The sequence below is a fragment of the Python bivittatus genome, unplaced genomic scaffold (genome assembly GCF_059951505.1).
Source record: "Python bivittatus isolate LINGU-HERP-01145 unplaced genomic scaffold, Pbiv_v1 ctg000980_np1212, whole genome shotgun sequence".
NCBI lineage: Eukaryota > Metazoa > Chordata > Lepidosauria > Squamata > Pythonidae > Python > Python bivittatus.
In genome coordinates this window covers 39393106-39412648 of record NW_028277125.1, presented here as the reverse complement: position 1 = coordinate 39412648, position 19543 = coordinate 39393106, and the positions used below count along the sequence as shown (strand labels likewise).

At 35.3% G+C, this 19543-nt stretch overlaps 1 protein-coding gene across 2 annotated transcripts; it reads left to right on the top strand.

Annotated features, from left to right (window-relative positions):
• Positions 1-18989, top strand: UBE2G2 (ubiquitin conjugating enzyme E2 G2). 2 transcript variants are annotated; one of them, XM_007438672.4, is made up of 6 exons: positions 1-206; positions 2574-2609; positions 2689-2734; positions 11140-11258; positions 14692-14832; positions 16415-18989. In XM_007438672.4, exons 1-6 carry the CDS (start codon positions 164-166, stop codon positions 16525-16527), a joined length of 498 nt encoding a protein of 165 aa, XP_007438734.1. In that variant the 5' UTR covers positions 1-163; the 3' UTR covers positions 16528-18989. The 2 variants fall into 2 exon arrangements, with proteins under 2 accessions (XP_007438734.1, XP_025029254.1); XM_025173486.2 differs by lacking the exon at positions 1-206 and adding an exon at positions 290-1651.
• Positions 18990-19543: the final 554 nt, after the last annotated feature.

Genomic DNA, 19543 nt, shown 5'->3' with positions numbered 1-19543 from the left:
ATGTTGGTTGCGAAGCGAAAGGGAATAGACTTGGTTGTGGTTGGTCTCATTTTCTTTATGGTAAAGGCCGCCCGGAAGTAGCTCTTCGGACAAGTTGGGGAGAAAACAACCAAAACGGCGAAGTTTAAAACGGCGGCTGGGCTTCCTCGAGGCTACTTGAGCCATGGCGGGCACGGCGCTCAAGCGGTTAATGGCAGAGTATAAGCGTGAGTAGTCGGGCAGCAAAGGTGGCCGCGCTTTGTGTTGCTGTGCGCGAGAGCGGGGTGGGTTTACCTCCTTCCTCTCAGTGACGTCGGCTGTTTTCCGAGCCCGGTCACGCGTTGACTCCTTCTAGGCCCGCGGAACTGTCTTCACGACAGCTTTGCCTGGCGCGGCGGAGAAGGGGGAGAGGGTTGCGTGTCTTTCTGTTGATGAGGAGGCTGCTGTAGGAGAGGAGGAGGCAGGCTCGACTGGCTTGGGCTGTGGCTTCTGTTTCAGATTAACCCCCCCCCCCCATGGTTTAAATTGCCAAGTCAAGTTTTAAATGTTCGCGGTGGGAGCGGGTGGGGTTGAACTAAAACAGTGTTTTTCAAACTTGGCATCTTTAAGATGGGTGGACTTCACCTCCCAGAATTCCCCAGCCACCATGTTGCCAACTTTGAAAAACACTCATCCAAAAGAAAGGGAGGCAGATGGAGAGTTGAGCCGGAAGAAGCCTTTGATCCCTGTTCTCAGCCCAGAAATTCGCTTTCAGGACCACATCCTGATCTGCTCATTTCTGGGGTGATTTAACACCAGAGGGTGATGTTCTTCTGCCTCTGGTCTAAGTGATGGAATAATTGAGTAATGTCAGTAGATCAGAGTCACTTGGAGCTTTTGGCAAGCTTTGATCGCAGCACTTGAACCTGCAAGATAGTGGGGATGGTTGCTTTTGTGTGATGCTTTTATACTTTAGGAATTCTTACATGTGGAAAGGTAGCATGCCAGTGTGTTACCTTCCCGACAGGTAATTCTTTTCGCCTACAACCTTATCTGAAAATGGCTGTTTTCTTTTTCATAAGGGAACAAACATGGAATGGTCCAGATTAGTATAGTTTATGAAACACTTTGCAATTTTTTTTTATTGTGTAAGGTCCAAACTGCTGGGTTGTGGCTGTTGTTGAATTGCCTCTGTGTAGGACAGCTTGAAATGATAAACCAGAAAATGTGCAAAAGAAAATAGCATTACATATAAATCAAGCAGAGAGATTATTCCAATATTAACTAACCCTCAGTGTGTCAGGTATGGTGGCTGAACCAGCAATGTTCCCTGATTCTGGATTGAAGCACAGTGGTGAAGCTTATGTTTTGATTACAGAACAGCCTAGCCTAAGGTCAATCCTCTCCATCTTCTCATAAGCCTGAATCCTTGCATGTGTTCTGACTGTGCATGACAAATGTTTATACTCTCAAACTCTGTACAAAAGCAGTAACTGTAATAGGAAATTCTTTTGTTTTTTCAGTGTCTTGATAAGATATATGTTAAATAAACTAGGGGTAGTCAAATAAACTAGAGATGGCCTCCAGATGTGTAACTTCAAGTAACCTTTGGCAGCATGAACACTTGTGAGGGATAATGGGAAGTGTAGGCCAAAAATAGCATCTGGAGAATTCTACATTACCTATCTCTGAGGTAAGTGGTAGAAAGGAAATTGATTAGTACAGTGAACTCTGTACATAGTAACCTTGTTCAATCTTGCCTTGAGTTGTGATTAACTATAAGTATCAGGACTTCATGAATGTCAGTCATGTATTCTATCAGTCAACCATCAGTCCATATGTATAGAGGGCCATGATTGTTCAATGTAAGAAAAAAACCTCATAATTCATTAAACAGCCTTTTGGTATTGATGTTGCATCTTTTCCACTAGAGAGAGCAATAGCTCCTCTTTTCACCTTGGTTGGTGTCTCTCCTCCTTTTCACCTGCCTTTCTACTTTAGTTTTTTTTTTCCTTTCCTAGAAAATTGTTAGGGATTTAGACATTTGGATGAAGATGAGACATTTGTTGATAAAGATTTCACAGGAAATAGGAAATCTAATAAATCTCATCTGCAAAACAGAGGAAATAAGAAAATAAGAGTAGATTTAAAATCTCATCTTTCCTCTTTTTGATTTCAGGCTTACATATCTGTGTAACTTAATATGCATGATAGAACAGAAAGAATAGAAATGTTCTGTATGTTAAAAAAGTTTATTTTTGTAACATAGATAACTAGACTTCAAAAAGCAAGAAGCTTTCCAGAATTTTCTAGACTACGCTGCCATTATAATTTGTGCAATCCTATGCATAATGGAGGAGGATTCAGTTGTGCTCACTGCAGACTACTCTCTTGTAAATGTATTTGGGAATACCCTAATACCCTCTTAAAATGTAGTCATGTATATTGTTCACTTCTGTTGTAAAAATTTTCCTTTGCTTATTTGACCATTATTACTAGGCAGAAATTATCAAGGTAATGTAAACTCTCTTGGCTAACTGCTATACGTTTTGTTTTTATGTTCTGAAATGTATGAAGTATAAATTAATACTTAAAATGTTTATTCTTGATTTTAGAGTTGACTCTGAATCCTCCTGAAGGCATAGTAGCAGGTATGAAATTCTATTTAAAATATATCTATCTTGAAATTAGAAAGCCTATATTAATATAATTTTTGTTGTTTTTAAATAGGGCCCATGAATGAAGAAAATTTCTTTGAGTGGGAAGCTTTGATAATGTAAGTTATTTGAATATTGAACATTTAGATTATGGGTAGATTTCTACTGGTGGACATCATAGATTTAAAAATGACTGTGTGAATTTTCTAATAATCAGAATGTCAAACTTTGGAATTCTTCTCAAACAGTTCAGGCTTTGTCTATGTCCACCCACACAAGACTCTATTATATTTGCAAATTTCCCAGTTTATAGAATTCTATAATGCATTGATTGTCTTTTAATAAAACAAGATTTTGTAAGCCACCCAAAGTCATCTGCAGTGGGTGGCCATAACAAATTTATAATAAATAATTAATAAAAGATAGAATGTGCTGGTCAAGTAAATTTAATTTTATTTGCTCTTCAATTTTATTTGCTCTTAAATTGGTCTTCTCTACAATGTCTGAAATAACTTTCAGTGTTTATAGTATGGGTTTATATAGCATGGAAGTACCCAGGATATATTGTAGATATTAAGATGCAAGTATACCTTCTTGGACAGGCTTATAATGTGGAAGAAGAATTGCACTGAAGTCTTCTCTTTTACCTAATAAAATTATTGCAAAATGCAGTTGAATGCAAAAAATAATTTTTTGTATTCTGCTTTTACCTAGCAAATTTCTAATGCAGTGGTTTTCAGTCTCTTGTATCTTACATCGTGCCAGTTACTTTACTGAGTTTATTGTTATTAAAATAATAATGCCATGAATGACTTTATAGGGAATACTTGACCATAGAATGGCATACCAAAAGTATTCCTCGCTGAGAGCCAGGGAGCACTCTTTGAATATGGATCTGCTCTTTCAGGGAGATGGTACATCCAAAACAGACTGTGTTCAAGTCCATTTTCCTATTGATCAACAGCACTTACGTCTTGTCCGGATTTAATTTCAGCTTATTCTCTTGCATCTATGCTATTATTGAACTTAGGCAACATTCAAGAGTACCAGCTGCTTTCTTAGAATTGGTTGGTGAGGACCAGAAGAGTGGGTATCATTAGCATACTGATGGAACTATACTTCAAAGCTCCAGAGGATCTTCTCCTGTGGTTTCATGTAGATATTGATCAGCATAGTAGACAAGATAGAACCTTGTACCACAGAGTAGGTCAGTGCTGTAGTTGTTGACTCCGCCTGCCAGAACTGCTATGAAACAATGTACCTAAAATCTAGTTCTGCTAAATGTTTCAGAAAAAATATAATTATAGATTTGAACTCTACCAAGAGATCTAGGAGGAATAATATGGCTGGATTTCACTCACAGACCCATTTCAGTTTTTGACTAGGACATCCACCAAGGTGAAAGCAGTTTCAGTTTGATACTCTTCCTGAAAGCCTTATTGAAATGAGTTCAGATAATTAGTATCATCCATATGTGGCTGGAGACATGAAGCTGCCACCATCTTGATCACCTTTTCCAGAAATGGAATATTTGAGAGTAGCCTATGATTACACAGCTTTACTGGGACAAGGTATTTTTTCCCCAGTTATGGACATCTAAATAGAGGGGAACAAATCCTACCTATAAGGAAGCTTTCATCATCCCTCTTAATCATGAGCCAGTCCCATTCTAACCAACTTAATCAGCTAGAAGGGGCAAGTAAGCAATTTATAGCTTTTACTTTTTCCATGCCTTCATGGTTTAGGCACTATGTGACCCATTTTGAGGTTTCGTTCACTTGTGTTGCAGCAATTTCCCCCTCATCATCACTTCATCATTATCAGCTCCTTAGTAAACCAAAGCATTGATTTGGCTATGTGAGAAATCCCAAACCACTCCAAAGCAGCAAGTTCAGCATAAAATTTGGCCACCCAAATGCAGCAGATGCACTCAGGACTGGTGGATGGAGTACATGGTCAATAAGATTAATTCATATAAACTAAGGCTTTTGGAAGCATTCAGAAGAGATGCATTGGAAAGGATGGGAGTGTGAACAAAGTAGTGTTCTTTGAAGTATTAAAGGAGCCATGTCTTTTGCAAGACTCACATGGCTGCTTCAGAAGATACTCCTGGCTGTCTCCACTTACTAGGAATACAGAGTTACAGGCCTCATTCTGTGAAGAAACAGTGTTCCCTGGAATACTTTCTTGGGAAGTTTGATCTGCAGGCAGGAAAACTCCTGATGGTGCAGCACACTGTGTTTTGCTCTCATTGCCTATGTGGACAAAGTAAATATCTCCCCATCTCCAACTTTCTGGAAGAGGTTGGTAGAGAGGGGCCTCCAGGACAATATTTGCTTTGCAACAATAACACTATCAGACAAATTGTAAGCAACAAGATGATTTGCAATCCCAGTTTTTTCTTCAGTAATGTACTTTTCCCTTGGCATTTGACTGTTTTCATGGCCTTCTGAATTTGTGGGGCTTTAAAATTATACAAATGCAACATATTATAGAGATACTAGAAGAAATTAAATATCATAATTAAAGTAACTGACCTGCACATTATTTTTTCTTCATGCAGTTCATGTATGACTATTACAGTACATTTTAAATTTGCTCCGTTACTTTACGTTTTGACTGTTCCTGGTTGATCGAGCAGAAAAACATGTTTAATCTTCTTTGTGTATTAGATGTGCAGTATTGTAAGAAAACAATTTTATTATAATTAATGCTTTGAAAGAATATGTTGCAGTATTTAAGAGGATGGTTGGCCAGAATTTTAGAATTTCAGAATTGTGATAAAATTTTTTAATGTTTTTAATTAAACTTTTAAAAAAAGCAATTAACATTTCTTTAAAAATGTTTACAGTACTTTCTGTGCACTAAATAGCAATATAACTATATAGCTATTGTATAAAACTATATAGTTTAAAAAAACCCTCAAAACTATTCTAATAGCCTTACTTAAAATAACTCCCAAAATATGAGTTATTTTTTTTCTTGCAGGTTTGCTCCGTTGATCATTTGTTTAATAGTTCCATGTCTAATAACTATGCTTGTTTTGAAGTGTTCAGAAATAAGTGTTAGAATCTCATGCAAGTGTCTAAAGCATATAAATACACAACTTTGATATCTTCACTCCAAAGTAGAAATGAATTAATTTGACTATTAAATTAGATGTATGATGAGGGAGAGGATATTACTGCAATAATAGTTTTCCATTGTAAAATTGTCAGCCTCCATGTTGTGGATACTGTTTTATGCAAATCAATTAACTTAATTATATGCAGGCTAATATTTTTTTCTATTTCTTATCAGAATATTTTAGCTTTGGAGTTGATCATTTGCAAAATGTTAGTGCTCATTACCATAACAATGTAGCCACTAAAATAATATAAATGTGGTCGTTGTTGGAACTTGGTTAGCCTAAAAGCTAATTTTTAAAATAATAAGTACAACTTTAATCCAATATCTCCAAAGGCTATCTAGAAAAGTAATTATATATTTTAGTTTATGTATAGTATTTTAATATGTGAGTTTGTTTCAACTTGGAATTCCCCTTTGTGCATTAGGAAGTGGAAGGGGTGGGATAAAATGAAAACAGAAGAAATAAGCTTCCTATGAACATAAAACACTGATTATCTCATTAACTGACTTAATATAAACGTATGCTGATTTAAGTATATGATTGCATGAACATTCTCTACCTTTTTATTTTCTTTAAATAGTATTTTAGCTTTGTATAATACAAAGTTGTAGTCCAATGTTTTGTGTATATTACAGGATACATGTATATCTGATGACTGCATACAATTAATGCTTATTTTGAGGCTTTCCATTTTATTTCTTGTTTAAGGTGAAATCATTGACTTATAGCCAAAACCCTTGTAGTTTATTTATTTACATTAAAAATAATTTATTCATTGAACTACGATTCCTGACTTCCAGGACGGCAAGGAACAGCCCTCCTAAAGAGATAAACAAACTGCAGGCAGTTGGTTCAAAAGCTACCTCTTTAGTATTTTAGAAACATTTATATCAAAATATTATTTGTAATAAAGTTACACATTTCTGAATCTCTTAGGAATGATTAGAATTCTGGAAATCTTGTGCAGGATTGGGAGAGCAAAAGGTTATTGACTTTCTCATTTTTCACATATGAAATAACATAATTGTGAATAGCCTTTTTTGCTTAACAGCAAAAATAGCTTAAAGTGAAAAAAAAATTAATGACAGAAAAATGGTGAATCGCATTTAAGCACATCCAGTGAAATGTGCTGTGATTCTTTTTATTTTTCAATATACCAAACAACACGCTTGTCATACTAGGATATAAATGTGTGATCTGATTTTATGATGACTTTTGTCATGGCTTCTAACTATGGTGACAAAGACAGTTTCTACTCAGGGAATATTGAACTGCTGCTAGTATGCATGTTAAATATAAAAGTAACATAAGATATAGTTATCTAAAATTGTATCAGTATTTCCACCAGAGAATCTTACTGTAATGAGACTCTATCAAATGATGTTGATTTCATTTTAAGTGTATCAAGTAACTACCACCTACAGCTGTCAGTCAAGGTCAGTTTTTTTTCTTTGCTACTTTGCTTTTGTGTTGTGGGCCAAACTAGAATGGAACAACACTGGAAAGAAGAAAATCACAAATTGCTTAGCATGCAGGAACCTATATTCCCGTGCCTGGCTGCAGTCTTACACCCTTTGTGAGTGAGTACACCCAAATGAGTATAGTGAGGCTTTATTTTGAGCAGATATATGATTCTTCCTTATCATTGCAAGGTCTGTTAGCTGATACAGCAGAGATTGGGGTCCTTCTCTTGGGGACAGGGGGGATTGTAGATATATAAAGAGAGAATTACATAGATTCAAAGCTGTTTATGTAAGAATGAATCTATGTAAATAACATTCAAGTTGTACATTGTGCTTTAATAGATATATTTGTACCAGTGTCTAAGAAATAATATGAAGACGCATCAGTGGGAAATATGATTTAAATTGGCCTTTTTTTCCTACTGATTTAAGTAATATAAACCATTGGGGCAAATTAATCATATCTGAATATCCCATTGAAGACAATCACAGAAGAAATATGGTGAGAATAAAAGGTTTCAGGATAGGAAAACAGAATCTGTGTTCTACCACTAGGTGGAAAACTGTTCTCAAAAAATCTTGCAGGCATTTGAGAATAGGGCTTAATAATTATGTTGGATGAACATATTATATTGGACAGAGGGTAGCTGTGAATGTAAAGCCAAGTGAAATAGTTAAAAGGCTTTGTTGAAATAAATCTTAGAAGGAGAACATGGCAGATTTATAAGCAAGATTAGAGAAATGTAAGAGGAAAAAAAGCGACGCAGTATAAAATAAGAGCTATATTGTGATGGAATGGTGTTATGAAGGCCACGCTCAGGGAGATAAGCGTTTCCTTAGCCCTCAACAGGAACATGGGAAGTTTAAGAAGATGAGACTGGCACCACCCTAAGGAATTCAGTGTTGTGGCTTGCTGGCTTGGGAACTTAGGTTCAGTCTGGAGAGATTTCTGTCTTGAGGTGGAAGCTAATAAATGCAACAGAACTATATTTGCACTGTCTCGTGGAGTTCTTTGGGCTGAACCTGACATATATACAGTAGTGGTATTTTTCACATAGTAATACAGTCCTCCACAGATAAAACTGTTACTCTTTAAGAAACCTGTGTGCATGCTGTACATGTTCAGAAGCTTTCCCCATTAATGATTTTAGCTGCTGGAAAGTACTCCTATGTTTCTAGTGTGTATATCTAAACACAGTCATTTAAAAACTGGGCATCCATTTTGGATGTGCTTCAATTCAAGGGCCTTAAGCCAGGACAGCCTGCATTTCCTAATTATGTATTTGAAGTTGCTTTTATTATTTGCATTGATGGGTTAAATTTTACTATGTACATAAGGCCATTAGTTGAAGTTATCTTATAAGCCTTGGTTATTTAAAATCTTTTAAATGGCAGCTTTTGACACCTTTGTCCATGTTGAATAAACAGTGTCTTCAAAGCAGCAGTTTCAGTACTTGTTAGCGATATTTCTTGACGTGCAGGTACTAAAATCTGGAACATGCCTTGGAGACAGATTGAATATAATTAAACACACCCTAGCAATTATGTAGTGTTGTGACCTTCCTTGTAATTTAAATGTGCAAGCTTTGATTTCTCAGCCCTTCAGCTTTTTGTTTTAGGGTAGGGGTAATGGATATGAGAAAGTTTAGCCTAAACTCCTTTAGGCTTATTTCCTAAGATAAAATAGTCTGATGAAATAGGTGTGGATTTACTATATGGACTCCTCAGTGCAGAGCTGTTGTGCTGTGACTATTCACCAATAATGAAATGCAGGATGATGGGTAGAGAGCAGAGAATTGCTGTCTTTTTTGATAATTTTTGTTACATGTGTTTTATTTAAACTTGTGCTTCAGGTTTGGCAAAAGCTAAATCTGAAAAAGATAAGGGACAGGATTCAGTAAATGTTCAAATCTGAGCCCTTCCAAAGCTCTCTTAATGTTTCAGAATTTTACAAGGACATTATGTAATCTTTATTAAAATAATTAAGAGTGTAGAGGTGGCTCCAGCTAAGAAACCTGCCAAATTTTACAGCAGTAGTACCAGCCATACTTGAATAAGGTGAGTCTTATATTTTAGAGAAGCTGCATTGGTTTAAACCATGCATTTTCTCTTTGGATTAACTGAGACTCTCACTGTTTAAGAAAAACACTTTTGTAATTTGAAATTAGAGAGCCAGTTTGGTATAGTGGTTAAGGCACTGGGTAGAAATCAGGAGACTGTGAGTTCTATTCCTGCTTTACATGCAAAACCACCTGGGTAACTTGGAGCCAGTCACTCTCTCTCAGCCCTAGGAAGAAGACAGTGGTAAACCACTTCTGAAAATGTTGCCAAGAAAATTGCAGGAACTTGTCCAGGCAGTCGCCTGGAGTCAACCCTGACATGATCGATTGATCTATCTATCTATCTATCTATCTATCTATCTATCTATCTATCTATCTATCTATCTATCTATCTATCTATCTGAAATTAAAGCTCAGATGCCAATTGTGTAATTGTTCTTTAAAGAAAGATGTATTTAACAATTTTATTGCCTGTTTTATTTTGTATAGTATGTTTTAATATATGCTTTTATCATTTATTTATTGATTTATATTGATTTATATTTCAAATTTGTCACTGCCCATCTCACTGCAGAGCAATCAATTGCTTGAATTTTACTGTGAACTACTTCTAGAAAGTGGCTTACAAAAATTTTAAATAAATTCAAAATAAATCCCAGAATTGACTGTCAATATGGATGGCACTATTATTAGACTAATTGTTCTGAACCTGAGGATCACTAGTGTATGTGCAGGTGGTCTTTGGGCAGAGGGGAAATAATTTAATATCTCTTCTTATCAGATAAGTAATATATTTCTCCATTGTTAGGCCTACTATAGGTAAATGTACTCTGATGGCTGCAGTATATTTCTGACTAAGCAGAATGTATTATCAGAAATAGAAATAATAGTATTAATAGAAATAGAAATTTTTAAAATATCTTTTGATATATAAACTCGACCTCCTCAGCCATAGATTATATTAAAAATACTTAAAATGGCTTGCTTTATTTGGTGATCTGCAAACGTTTTTAATTACAATGTAGATTGAGTGATACCTACTAGATTAGATCAATTTGTAGAGGACACTAATGGCTATTAGACATAATGGCTATGGATTATCATGCAAAACCTTTCTGTAGTAGTTGCTGAGGAACCTTAGGCAGGAAGTGCCCATTGTACTTGTGGCATGCTTGTGAGCTTCCCAGTGGCATCTGATGGAGGGAATGCTGGACCAGATTTTGGCCTTTGATACGATCCAGCAGGGCTCTTATATTCTTAAGAAGCCCCAACTTTCCCTGATTCAGCCTTAGTTCCTGGTATGCTACTCTCAAAATTAAAAAATACACAGTTCATTGATATTTCTTATTTTTAATAGTAACTGTGACGGGAATCAGTTTGTGCTGTATCAGACTTAAAAATGAAGTGTTTGCAGGGGGTAAATAATAGAGGTGTGCACAACATTTGAGGATCTATATGTTCTTATCCCCAAGCATTCTGTTTCACAGTCAGAATGGTTCCTTTCAAGGATGAAACACTTCTGGTAAGTTTGGAACAGTATTATCATATGACTGGTAAAGTTTGAATGGGATGTTTTGCAGCTAGAATATTTTGACTTTGAAAGAGCTTATATATCTCTAGTACATAGCTGCTTTTCTCAGTTAGTGGAGCAATAGAATAGGTATTCCTGAATAGTTTTTCTTATTTCAAGTTGGAAATTAATTTCTCTGTTACAATTACATGAACGCAGACCTGAAATGTAATATATACCAAAGCTCTGAAGTGCTGTAGATTGTATACATTTCAGTTGTGTGTGGATAATTTAATATCGCTGATTTTAAGGTAGTAAATAGTCTCACACTTTAAAAAGCTTTTTTTTTTTGTGCTTCTAGGGGTCCAGAAGATACTTGCTTTGAGTATGGTGTTTTCCCTGCTATTCTGAGTTTTCCTCTTGATTATCCCTTAAGTCCTCCAAAGATGAGATTCACATGTGAAATGTTTCATCCCAACAGTAAGTTTTGCCAGTAGATAATGCATTATGTTTTCATATCAGTAAACACCCCTGTTAAATCTAGATATCTAGTAGTATTCATTTAGCCTTTCCCCCTAAATTATGGCAATTTAAACCCTAATTGCAACACCAACTTGGATGCAGACTTTAAATCACTTACTTTAGAATTAACTGTTTTGCTTACATTTAATTTATAAGTAACTTTGAACTGTGGGAACATGCATTTCTCTTATGAATTAAATAGGTTTTTAATCTTAGTGATTGTATCTACCCAACAGTTGATAATACTTTTCTGTTTGACAAACAGTATACAGAGATGTGGAATGAAGTCCATGTAACACCTGGCGGTACTTCAGGATACTTTTTCCAAGTCCAGCTCCAATTCCACAAGTGAGCTAGGCTGAAGAAAAAAGTTTAAAAGTAGTGGATAAATTACATATGGCATCCCATAATATCTGTTTTGGCCTTTCATGGGTTACGAAACTACCCACTCAGATCTGTATCTTTTTGCTTAATATATTTCCATGCTGCTTTATTCACAATTTCAAGTTGGTTTACAAAATTTAAAATTATAAATTTAAAACACAAAGCAAGTATTTATTTAAGAGCAATGTAAAGCAAATTTTATTCTTATCTCGTATAATATTCAACACAAATAACATAATATTACTTCTTTAAGGAGTCAAAGGGAATGTGGTGAGTTGGGTCCTGGGATAGTAAAAGATTCACTGAGAGAGGTGGTCCACAAAGGAGATAATGGTGAGGCCCCACCTCAAGAAGCCATTCCTGCACATGACAATTATCACTCTTCCCTTTATTTGGAAGATACCATCAGTATGCTGATACCATCAGTATGCTGACAATATTCAGCTATACATCTCCACTCCAGGCTGAGTCTTGAACCAAGGTTTGGAGGCTGTTTGAATCTGGATGAGACCAACAGGCTGAGGTTTAACCCAAGCAAAATGGAGGTACTGTTTGTGCAGAGCAATGCAGGCTCCAGTGTTGACTCTTAAAAGGGTGGCACTCTGCTGAAAGAGCAGGATCATGACTTGCAGGTCCTCCTGGATTAATGATCATTGTTACATAGGCAGGTTGAAGCTGAGGCCAGGAGGCCTTTGCCGAAGCATCAGTGACAGACCAACCCAGAGCAGGATAATCTTTCCATTGTAAATTCTGTACATCACTTGCTTGGTTTACTGCAATCCACTATACATGGGCTGTTTCTGAAAACTGCTTGGTAACTGCAACTAGTTCAAAATGGAATAGCTCTGTCAAAGTCACTGTAATTGTATTACACCTGTTTTGTGGTCATTAAACTGGTTACCAATAAGATTCTGGGTAAAATTCAAAGTGCTGGATTTAAGCTATAAAGCTCTATGTGGTTTGTCACCAAAAGTCATACAAGATTGCTTTCTCTGCATAGAAGCATCTACCCTACTTGTCCAGCGCACACGCACTGCCAGCATCTTTTAATAGCCTCCTAGATAGGCAAGCCAAAGGGGACACGGACTTGTAGGCAGTGTTTTTTAATTGCAGCCCCATGTTATGAAATAGTCGCTCTGGAAATTAGGCTGGCACTCACATTGATTGCTTTCTGGAAGATATTAAAGACAAGTTATTCCAGAAGGCCTTGGGGATAGAATGGCTACCACTGCACATATAGTATAACATATTTCTGTTTTTATTTTTTATTTTTACTATGTTTTCTGCTTTTATGATGTAAACCCATAAGTTGTTTTCTGAGTCTGGCAGCATACCAATACAATAAATGAAATAGTAACATCAACTATTAATAATAACATCAATTTATTTATTTATTTATTTATTTATTTATTTATTTATTTATTTCTCTCTCTCTCTCCCCCCCCCTTAGAAAGTATACTGACACTTTATAACGTGACATCTTTGCCTGCTGTGTTTACGTTACCTCCACAGGAGTAACAGTGATCTATCAAAATTTTGTCTTCCTTTTTCTGAAGTTTGGCTATGGTATTCAGTTGTGAGCCACCTGGAGTTGTGCTATAAGATGGTGGCCATACAGATCTTTTAAATAAATAAATAAATAAATAAATAAAAAGGCAGCGCCCAGTTTTCACCCTAGGGCTATGAAAAGGGAGTAAACAGCCACTTAAGTATAACAATTAACAGTTTGCAGTTATACAATTGTATAAAATGGAAATGTAATTATTTTATTATTTCATATTTAAAACCTGGAATATGTGTCTTTTCCCAGACTTTGGGAATATCTTTAGTAATTTTTATTTACTGTTTGGTCTACTCCCATTTTATTCAGCGCCATAAGCAAACAAACAGTACCAAAGACAAATACAGGAGTGATGATTAGAATTATTAGAAAGTTGTATTGAACCACATATCCATGTAGTCCCTAGGACTTGAACTTGACTCAAGGGGGTCTTTATTGTTTATATTGAAAGTATAATAAATAAAAAAGATAAACATCTTGCATGTCATTTATAAGTACTGTAGGCACCAAACACTTTCTATTGGACTTTCCATTAAGATTTCCTTTTATAATTCCTTCTTAATTTTAGCAAACAACATGTTTCAAAGTATATCTCAATTTAGAGAGTATGATCTTGTGAATGTTACTAACAAAGACAATAAAGTATATAAACATTAGAAGAATATTAGCTTTTCAGAATTGTTCTATCTCATTTATAATTTCATAGATGTAATTTATTTTAAGTAAAGTCGTTCTCAGAGTGAACTCAACTTCTAATGATTTCAGTCAGTTTTCTTGGGAACAGTATAGAAATGTCATAGCCTTCTTCCAGCATGTTTTTGACATCCCATTCTAGCCTACAGCCATAGTATTCCTTGGTAGTTTCTGATTCAGATATGCACCAGGCCTGACCCTGTATGCTTTCAAGCCCAGACTAGATCAGCAAATTGCTGCTACTTACTGAAGCTAACTTATTTTAAACACAGCCATAATTTCGCAAAGCCAATTCTGTGCTTATTAACTCATAAAGGCAGGGTTTCCCTCTTTTCTTGTTGATTTCTTGCTATTTTATGATGAAATTGGTATTTGTCCTAGTACACGCTCCCTGTCTTGTATTCATCTTTACTTCTTCTGTCAACTTTATTAATCCCATAAACAGCTACTTAACTATAAACTAATGCCATTCTCTGACAAAAATGAAAATATATAAGAAAGCTGCAGTGATTTTTAAGTTTTGGTATTAACTCCAGCCTGTAGAGAACAAGATTAGAACTGAAAGAGTATATAATTGCTGTCAGATTTTTCAGCAATTGTGTGTTTGGTCAGATGATTTCCATCACTTACGGTAAAACTCTCTTTTGTTGTTAATATAGTCTCAAAATGTTCTGCTTCTATTGACAATTTTTCTTAAACCGCTGTTGTACTAACTTGAAAAATACCTCTCCATTTATTGTCTAATCTTCTCAGTTTATCCAGATGGGAGAGTTTGCATTTCAATTCTTCATGCTCCTGGAGATGATCCCATGGGCTATGAGAGCAGTGCGGAACGATGGAGTCCTGTGCAAAGTGTAGAGAAGATCCTCTTGTCAGTGGTTAGCATGCTAGCAGGTATGAGAAAGGATAGCATTCATAGAGACAATAGTGAAGATAATTTAAAAACCACAAATCACTAGACTTTTCTAGCACATTTTATGTCCATGTTTATCCTAGATTAACAGTTATACAGTTGGTCTCAGTAGTGACCCATGTAATGCTAGGAACTATGAAGAATTAATTTGAAGACTCTTTGCTAAGCTGCTAGAAAGCCAGGCTTGAAGGACCATTCTTGAAAGTTGTATAATTAAGGAACGTTTTATTTTAGATGTTTGGTTCTGGCTTATATTGCGCATGGAGTGACATGAAATTAATAAAAACATTTTTATTTTATTTTCTTATTTTCATAGTGCTTTTCATTAAAAATATAAATATAGAATTAAATATTAAAAACAATACAATTGATTAAAGTAATTTAAATAAATAAGACAGATTATAAAATCAAAGAAATATCTAGGCAAATAAGTTTTTAGTAAAGACATTCCATAAAGAGGCTTACCTAATTACTTACTTCACACAATATATGTGACAATGGAGAATACTCATCTTAGAGCCATAGTTGAGTGAACATGGGCCAGCTGTGGTACAGTCAGTAGGACATTCTTTCTGAGCAAAAAGCTTGAATAGTCCTGTATGAAAATATGTATGGTTCCTGAGCTGTTTGGAGCCTTATAAATTAACAAACTCTTATTGAAAATTGCTTGGTGGCCTGTTATAGTACTTTAATATTGAAGTTACAATTGCATATTATATTACTGTGGCAAAGATATCACTGTCTAGGAGAGCTTACAATGGTCATATTAGCTAAGGCTGATAATAAGTACACTTGGCTACTGGGTCTTCTTTCCAGCAATATGGCTGATTCTGTGAAGCCCCATATAGAAGAGTTGAAATTCCTAACTCCCAGGAACCACAATATCAAAGGCTCTTGGTTTTATCAGGATTAAACTCCAGCCTCTTTGTCCTTAGCTGGACACCACCTCAGGAGGATCCTGTGTTCTTTTTCAACTCTTTTCCTGGTACTATGGAACTTTTTTCATTCCTTACACATACAATTCTCCGTGGATGCTAATGTTTCAGTTCCTTAATATTCTGCTTGTTCATGATGGGAATAGGGTCAATATTTAAAATCCAATATTTTTCATATTCTTGTGCACAATCAGAACTTACAGCAAGTTGTTTAAATATTTAGACCAGTTGTTTAAGTGGTCTGAAGGAAATATCAAGGTATTTTGGGCAAACCGCAGTCTGAAGTTTCCTTTTTCTTCTTACATGTGTGGATGTAGGAATATGGACATAAAAAGATGAGTCAGATATTGAGACCACTTGTGCTTGTAATGCCAAGCCGTAGTATGGCATGGCATCTGAATCCAACTTTAAAAGAGCTTTATTATCAGAAAGAAGGTTCTGATAATTTGTATTTGTTGTAAGTGATTGTAGTTATTGGACTCTTCATTGTTTTGGAACAATGCATGAAATGAAATTAATTTTGGAATTCTTGACCTTAATGTATGTTTTACTTATACTGGTTGTGGTTCTTTTAATGAGAAACACTGTAAGTAAGCAGATGTCATAACTGTCTTTTTCCCCATTTTAGAACCAAATGATGAAAGTGGAGCCAATGTGGATGCTTCTAAAATGTGGCGAGAAGACAGAGAGCAGTTCAACAAAATAGCCAAGCAAATTGTCCAGAAATCACTTGGTCTTTAAAAAAAAAAGAAAAGAAAAGAAACTTTTGACAATCTTACTGAACATTTTACAGACAGAGAGTGATAATAGTACTCTGAGTTGTTACCAAAAGGCAAATCTTGCAAAATTGTTCATGAGTTTTTTGTTCCTCCCTATATATAAGCATGCACCAACCCTTTTATGCTTTGGAAGAAAAATCCAAAGACATACCAGTAGATGGGATCCATGTACTGTAGTGCTGTAATCAGCTTCTGTTAGTAAAAACTTGTTGTTATATCTCTCCAGTTATATTTATAATTATTATCGTATTACCTTTCATTGCAGTACCATTCACCTGTGCAAGTAGTGGGAGTGAGACTATCTGTGAATATCTTACTGCTTAGAAAAGTATTAAAATATTGTTGGTGGAAGCTGTTTGCCACCAACGAGATTTATCCTTTTAAGAATATCTTATTTACATAATCTCATTTAATTAAAAAAAATGTTGACCTTCAAAATGCTACACAATAAAGTGAACTATCTTTGTCCTGGGGAAGAAGTGGTCAGTGTAATCTCATTTCCTGGTATAGCATTCTGCTTGCCTAAATGAATAATATTTTATATAATTGGGCTTGAAGATATTCAAAAGCAATATAATTCTTCCTGAGGCATAAATTGAACTTGGTGTAACTGTTAGAGGCTCAGTGTTACTTGGACAATCTGTTATTCTTAAAAATATTTGTTTTCTCTGATAGGTAGCCCCTATCCATGATAGATACAAGAAATAATAAGGTGACTGTATTGCAGAAGAGCAATCTTTTCCCAATTAACTTATAATTCAGAATAGTGAACTTTTGTGTCTAGTATAAATAATTACTTTTAAATCTAGTATTGTCTACTCAATAGTTCTAATGGAAATAGGATGACCAGCATTCAGTATGAATTTTGCTGAAGGAATTGTTGACTTCTAACATCAGTTATTGTAATTTCCTAAGGGTATGATTAAAGGGAATACACACACATACACATACCATTCCTCTGTTTATTGATTTACTTGGGCAAAATTACAGCAGTAAGGGACATGTTTTTGAAGGATATTTCATGCATATTAGAAATCCATGACATTAAGAGGATCCAATTGCTCTACATTTGTTAGTTCTTTAGGATGTCAATAGAGTTCAAATATATTATGTAAGAAATATCTTTAACAACTGAATTAGTCTTAAACTATACTTAGATGTTTCAGTTCAATCAAATCAGTGTTTCACATTTAAATCAGTGCTTTATAGATTTGCAGTCTATGAAGGACTGGCTCAATAAAATACATTTTTTGAATTCACTTCATGTAATTCTTACACTGAACTTCACTTGGTATCATCCAAAATGGAATTGCATCCATTGAACTTTAGGGTTTAGTGGTATACTTTGGCCAGGTCACATATTATTGTAATAGTATGTTTCCAATGGAAATCAGTACCATACTCTGACTGTACCACTGGAGAAGCTGAGCCCAGGCCTTTCCCTAGTTATATGAAGCTTGATCTAAAAGCAATTCCTTCCCAGTGGATGAAAATCTAAAGTATATTGAGATATGTTGATTATGATGATTGGAGAGATAAATGTTAAACAGAGGTATAAATTGGGATAGTGTAAAATGAGATAAGTGTTTTTCCAAAATACCATGCCAGATGTTACTTCTCTGCACATAGGACTTGTTTATTCATTTTAGAATGATACAGTTTGAAGAATGCAGCATGCTTGTATTCTTAAAGGAGAGTGTTATAAACTTCTTTTACTTATTTATGATTCAGAGTTCTGAGGAAAGCCATCTATTCATGTACAATATTTATGCATATTTTTTAAAATCATAATTTACATATAAAATGAAAATAAGGGCATATTTTTTCTTAAAAATGCAATATCAATTATATTAATAGTTTGGAAAATATTGGACTTCATCATGGAACAAATGTGGAAGAGGGTACATTTTGCTAAAGTTAAAATGCCATCATGGTAAAATGCAGATTGTTGTTGAGATCAAAAGTATATGAACCAATTTGGTGTGGGATATTGTAGAGATAATGTCAGTAACACTTCTAATTCAATTGGCATTTGATGGGAGATTGTTTACATTTGAAGAGGGTTATTTTTAAATTGCCTATTAGGACTGGAAAGCATTCAGAAGATGTGCTTTGCAAAGTGTGTTAGCACAAATGAGTAATGTGAAGTATTAAAACAGGTGTATCCTTTGCCAGGTTTGTCTGGCTGGTTCAAAAGCTGTACCTGATTGTGTGTGCATTGCATGTGCAGACTCCACTTGTGGGGCCAGGTTGTGATTGCACATGCATGCAGAGCCAGGGAAGAACCTTGCAAAAGATGGAGTTGCTTTAATACTTCAAAGAAAGGTACTTTGCCCTTGCCAACACTCTGCGCTAAACATTTCTTTCAAGTGCTTTCCACCACCTTGTTTGAACTATGAGTGCATAAAATACATTTACAATGTTTGTCTGCTTTGAAATAATCCATTTTTGAGCTTTGCAATGTGGGTCTTGTTCTATAGCATGATATGCTGCTGCTTCAATGGGAGAGTGAACTGCTGTAACTTTTCCTCTGTTTTCATGAATTTGCTGCTACTCACTTAAGAACAGCTTCTATATAAAAATGGGTGCATTTAGAAATGATTTATTTACTAGTTAGATAATAGATCCTTGACATTTATTGTGGCACATAAATGTTTGCATACCTTCATTTACAGTATAAAATGTAACATGAAATACACTGGGAATGTACAACATACACAAAGAATAGATGTGGCCTCCCAAAACTTTTGGTGGAGCCTCCAGAACCCCCTATAATTTGCAGCTGAAATGAATCTCTGGTATGATAGAAAGGAGAAATTGTGTTAAAATAAATTAAACCAAATTCATTCTTCATTGTGGCCTCATCTATTTTTTGGAAAGGGGCAACTCAATGCCACTCAAAAGCAAGATGCAGCCAGCAGCCTCCAAAAGATTATGCACTCTATTCTGTTTGCACATACATATGGGCAAAAGTTTGT

Bases quoted from the DNA above. Each gene is read 5' to 3' on its own strand.
- UBE2G2 (XM_007438672.4), top strand. From the start codon at position 164: ATGGCGGGCACGGCGCTCAAGCGGTTAATGGCAGAGTATAAGC. The intron at 207-2,573 runs GTGAGTAGTCGG...TCTTGATTTTAG, and splicing joins GTTAATGGCAGAGTATAAGC to AGTTGACTCTGAATCCTCCT. The intron at 14,833-16,414 runs GTATGAGAAAGG...TCCCCATTTTAG, and splicing joins AGTGGTTAGCATGCTAGCAG to AACCAAATGATGAAAGTGGA.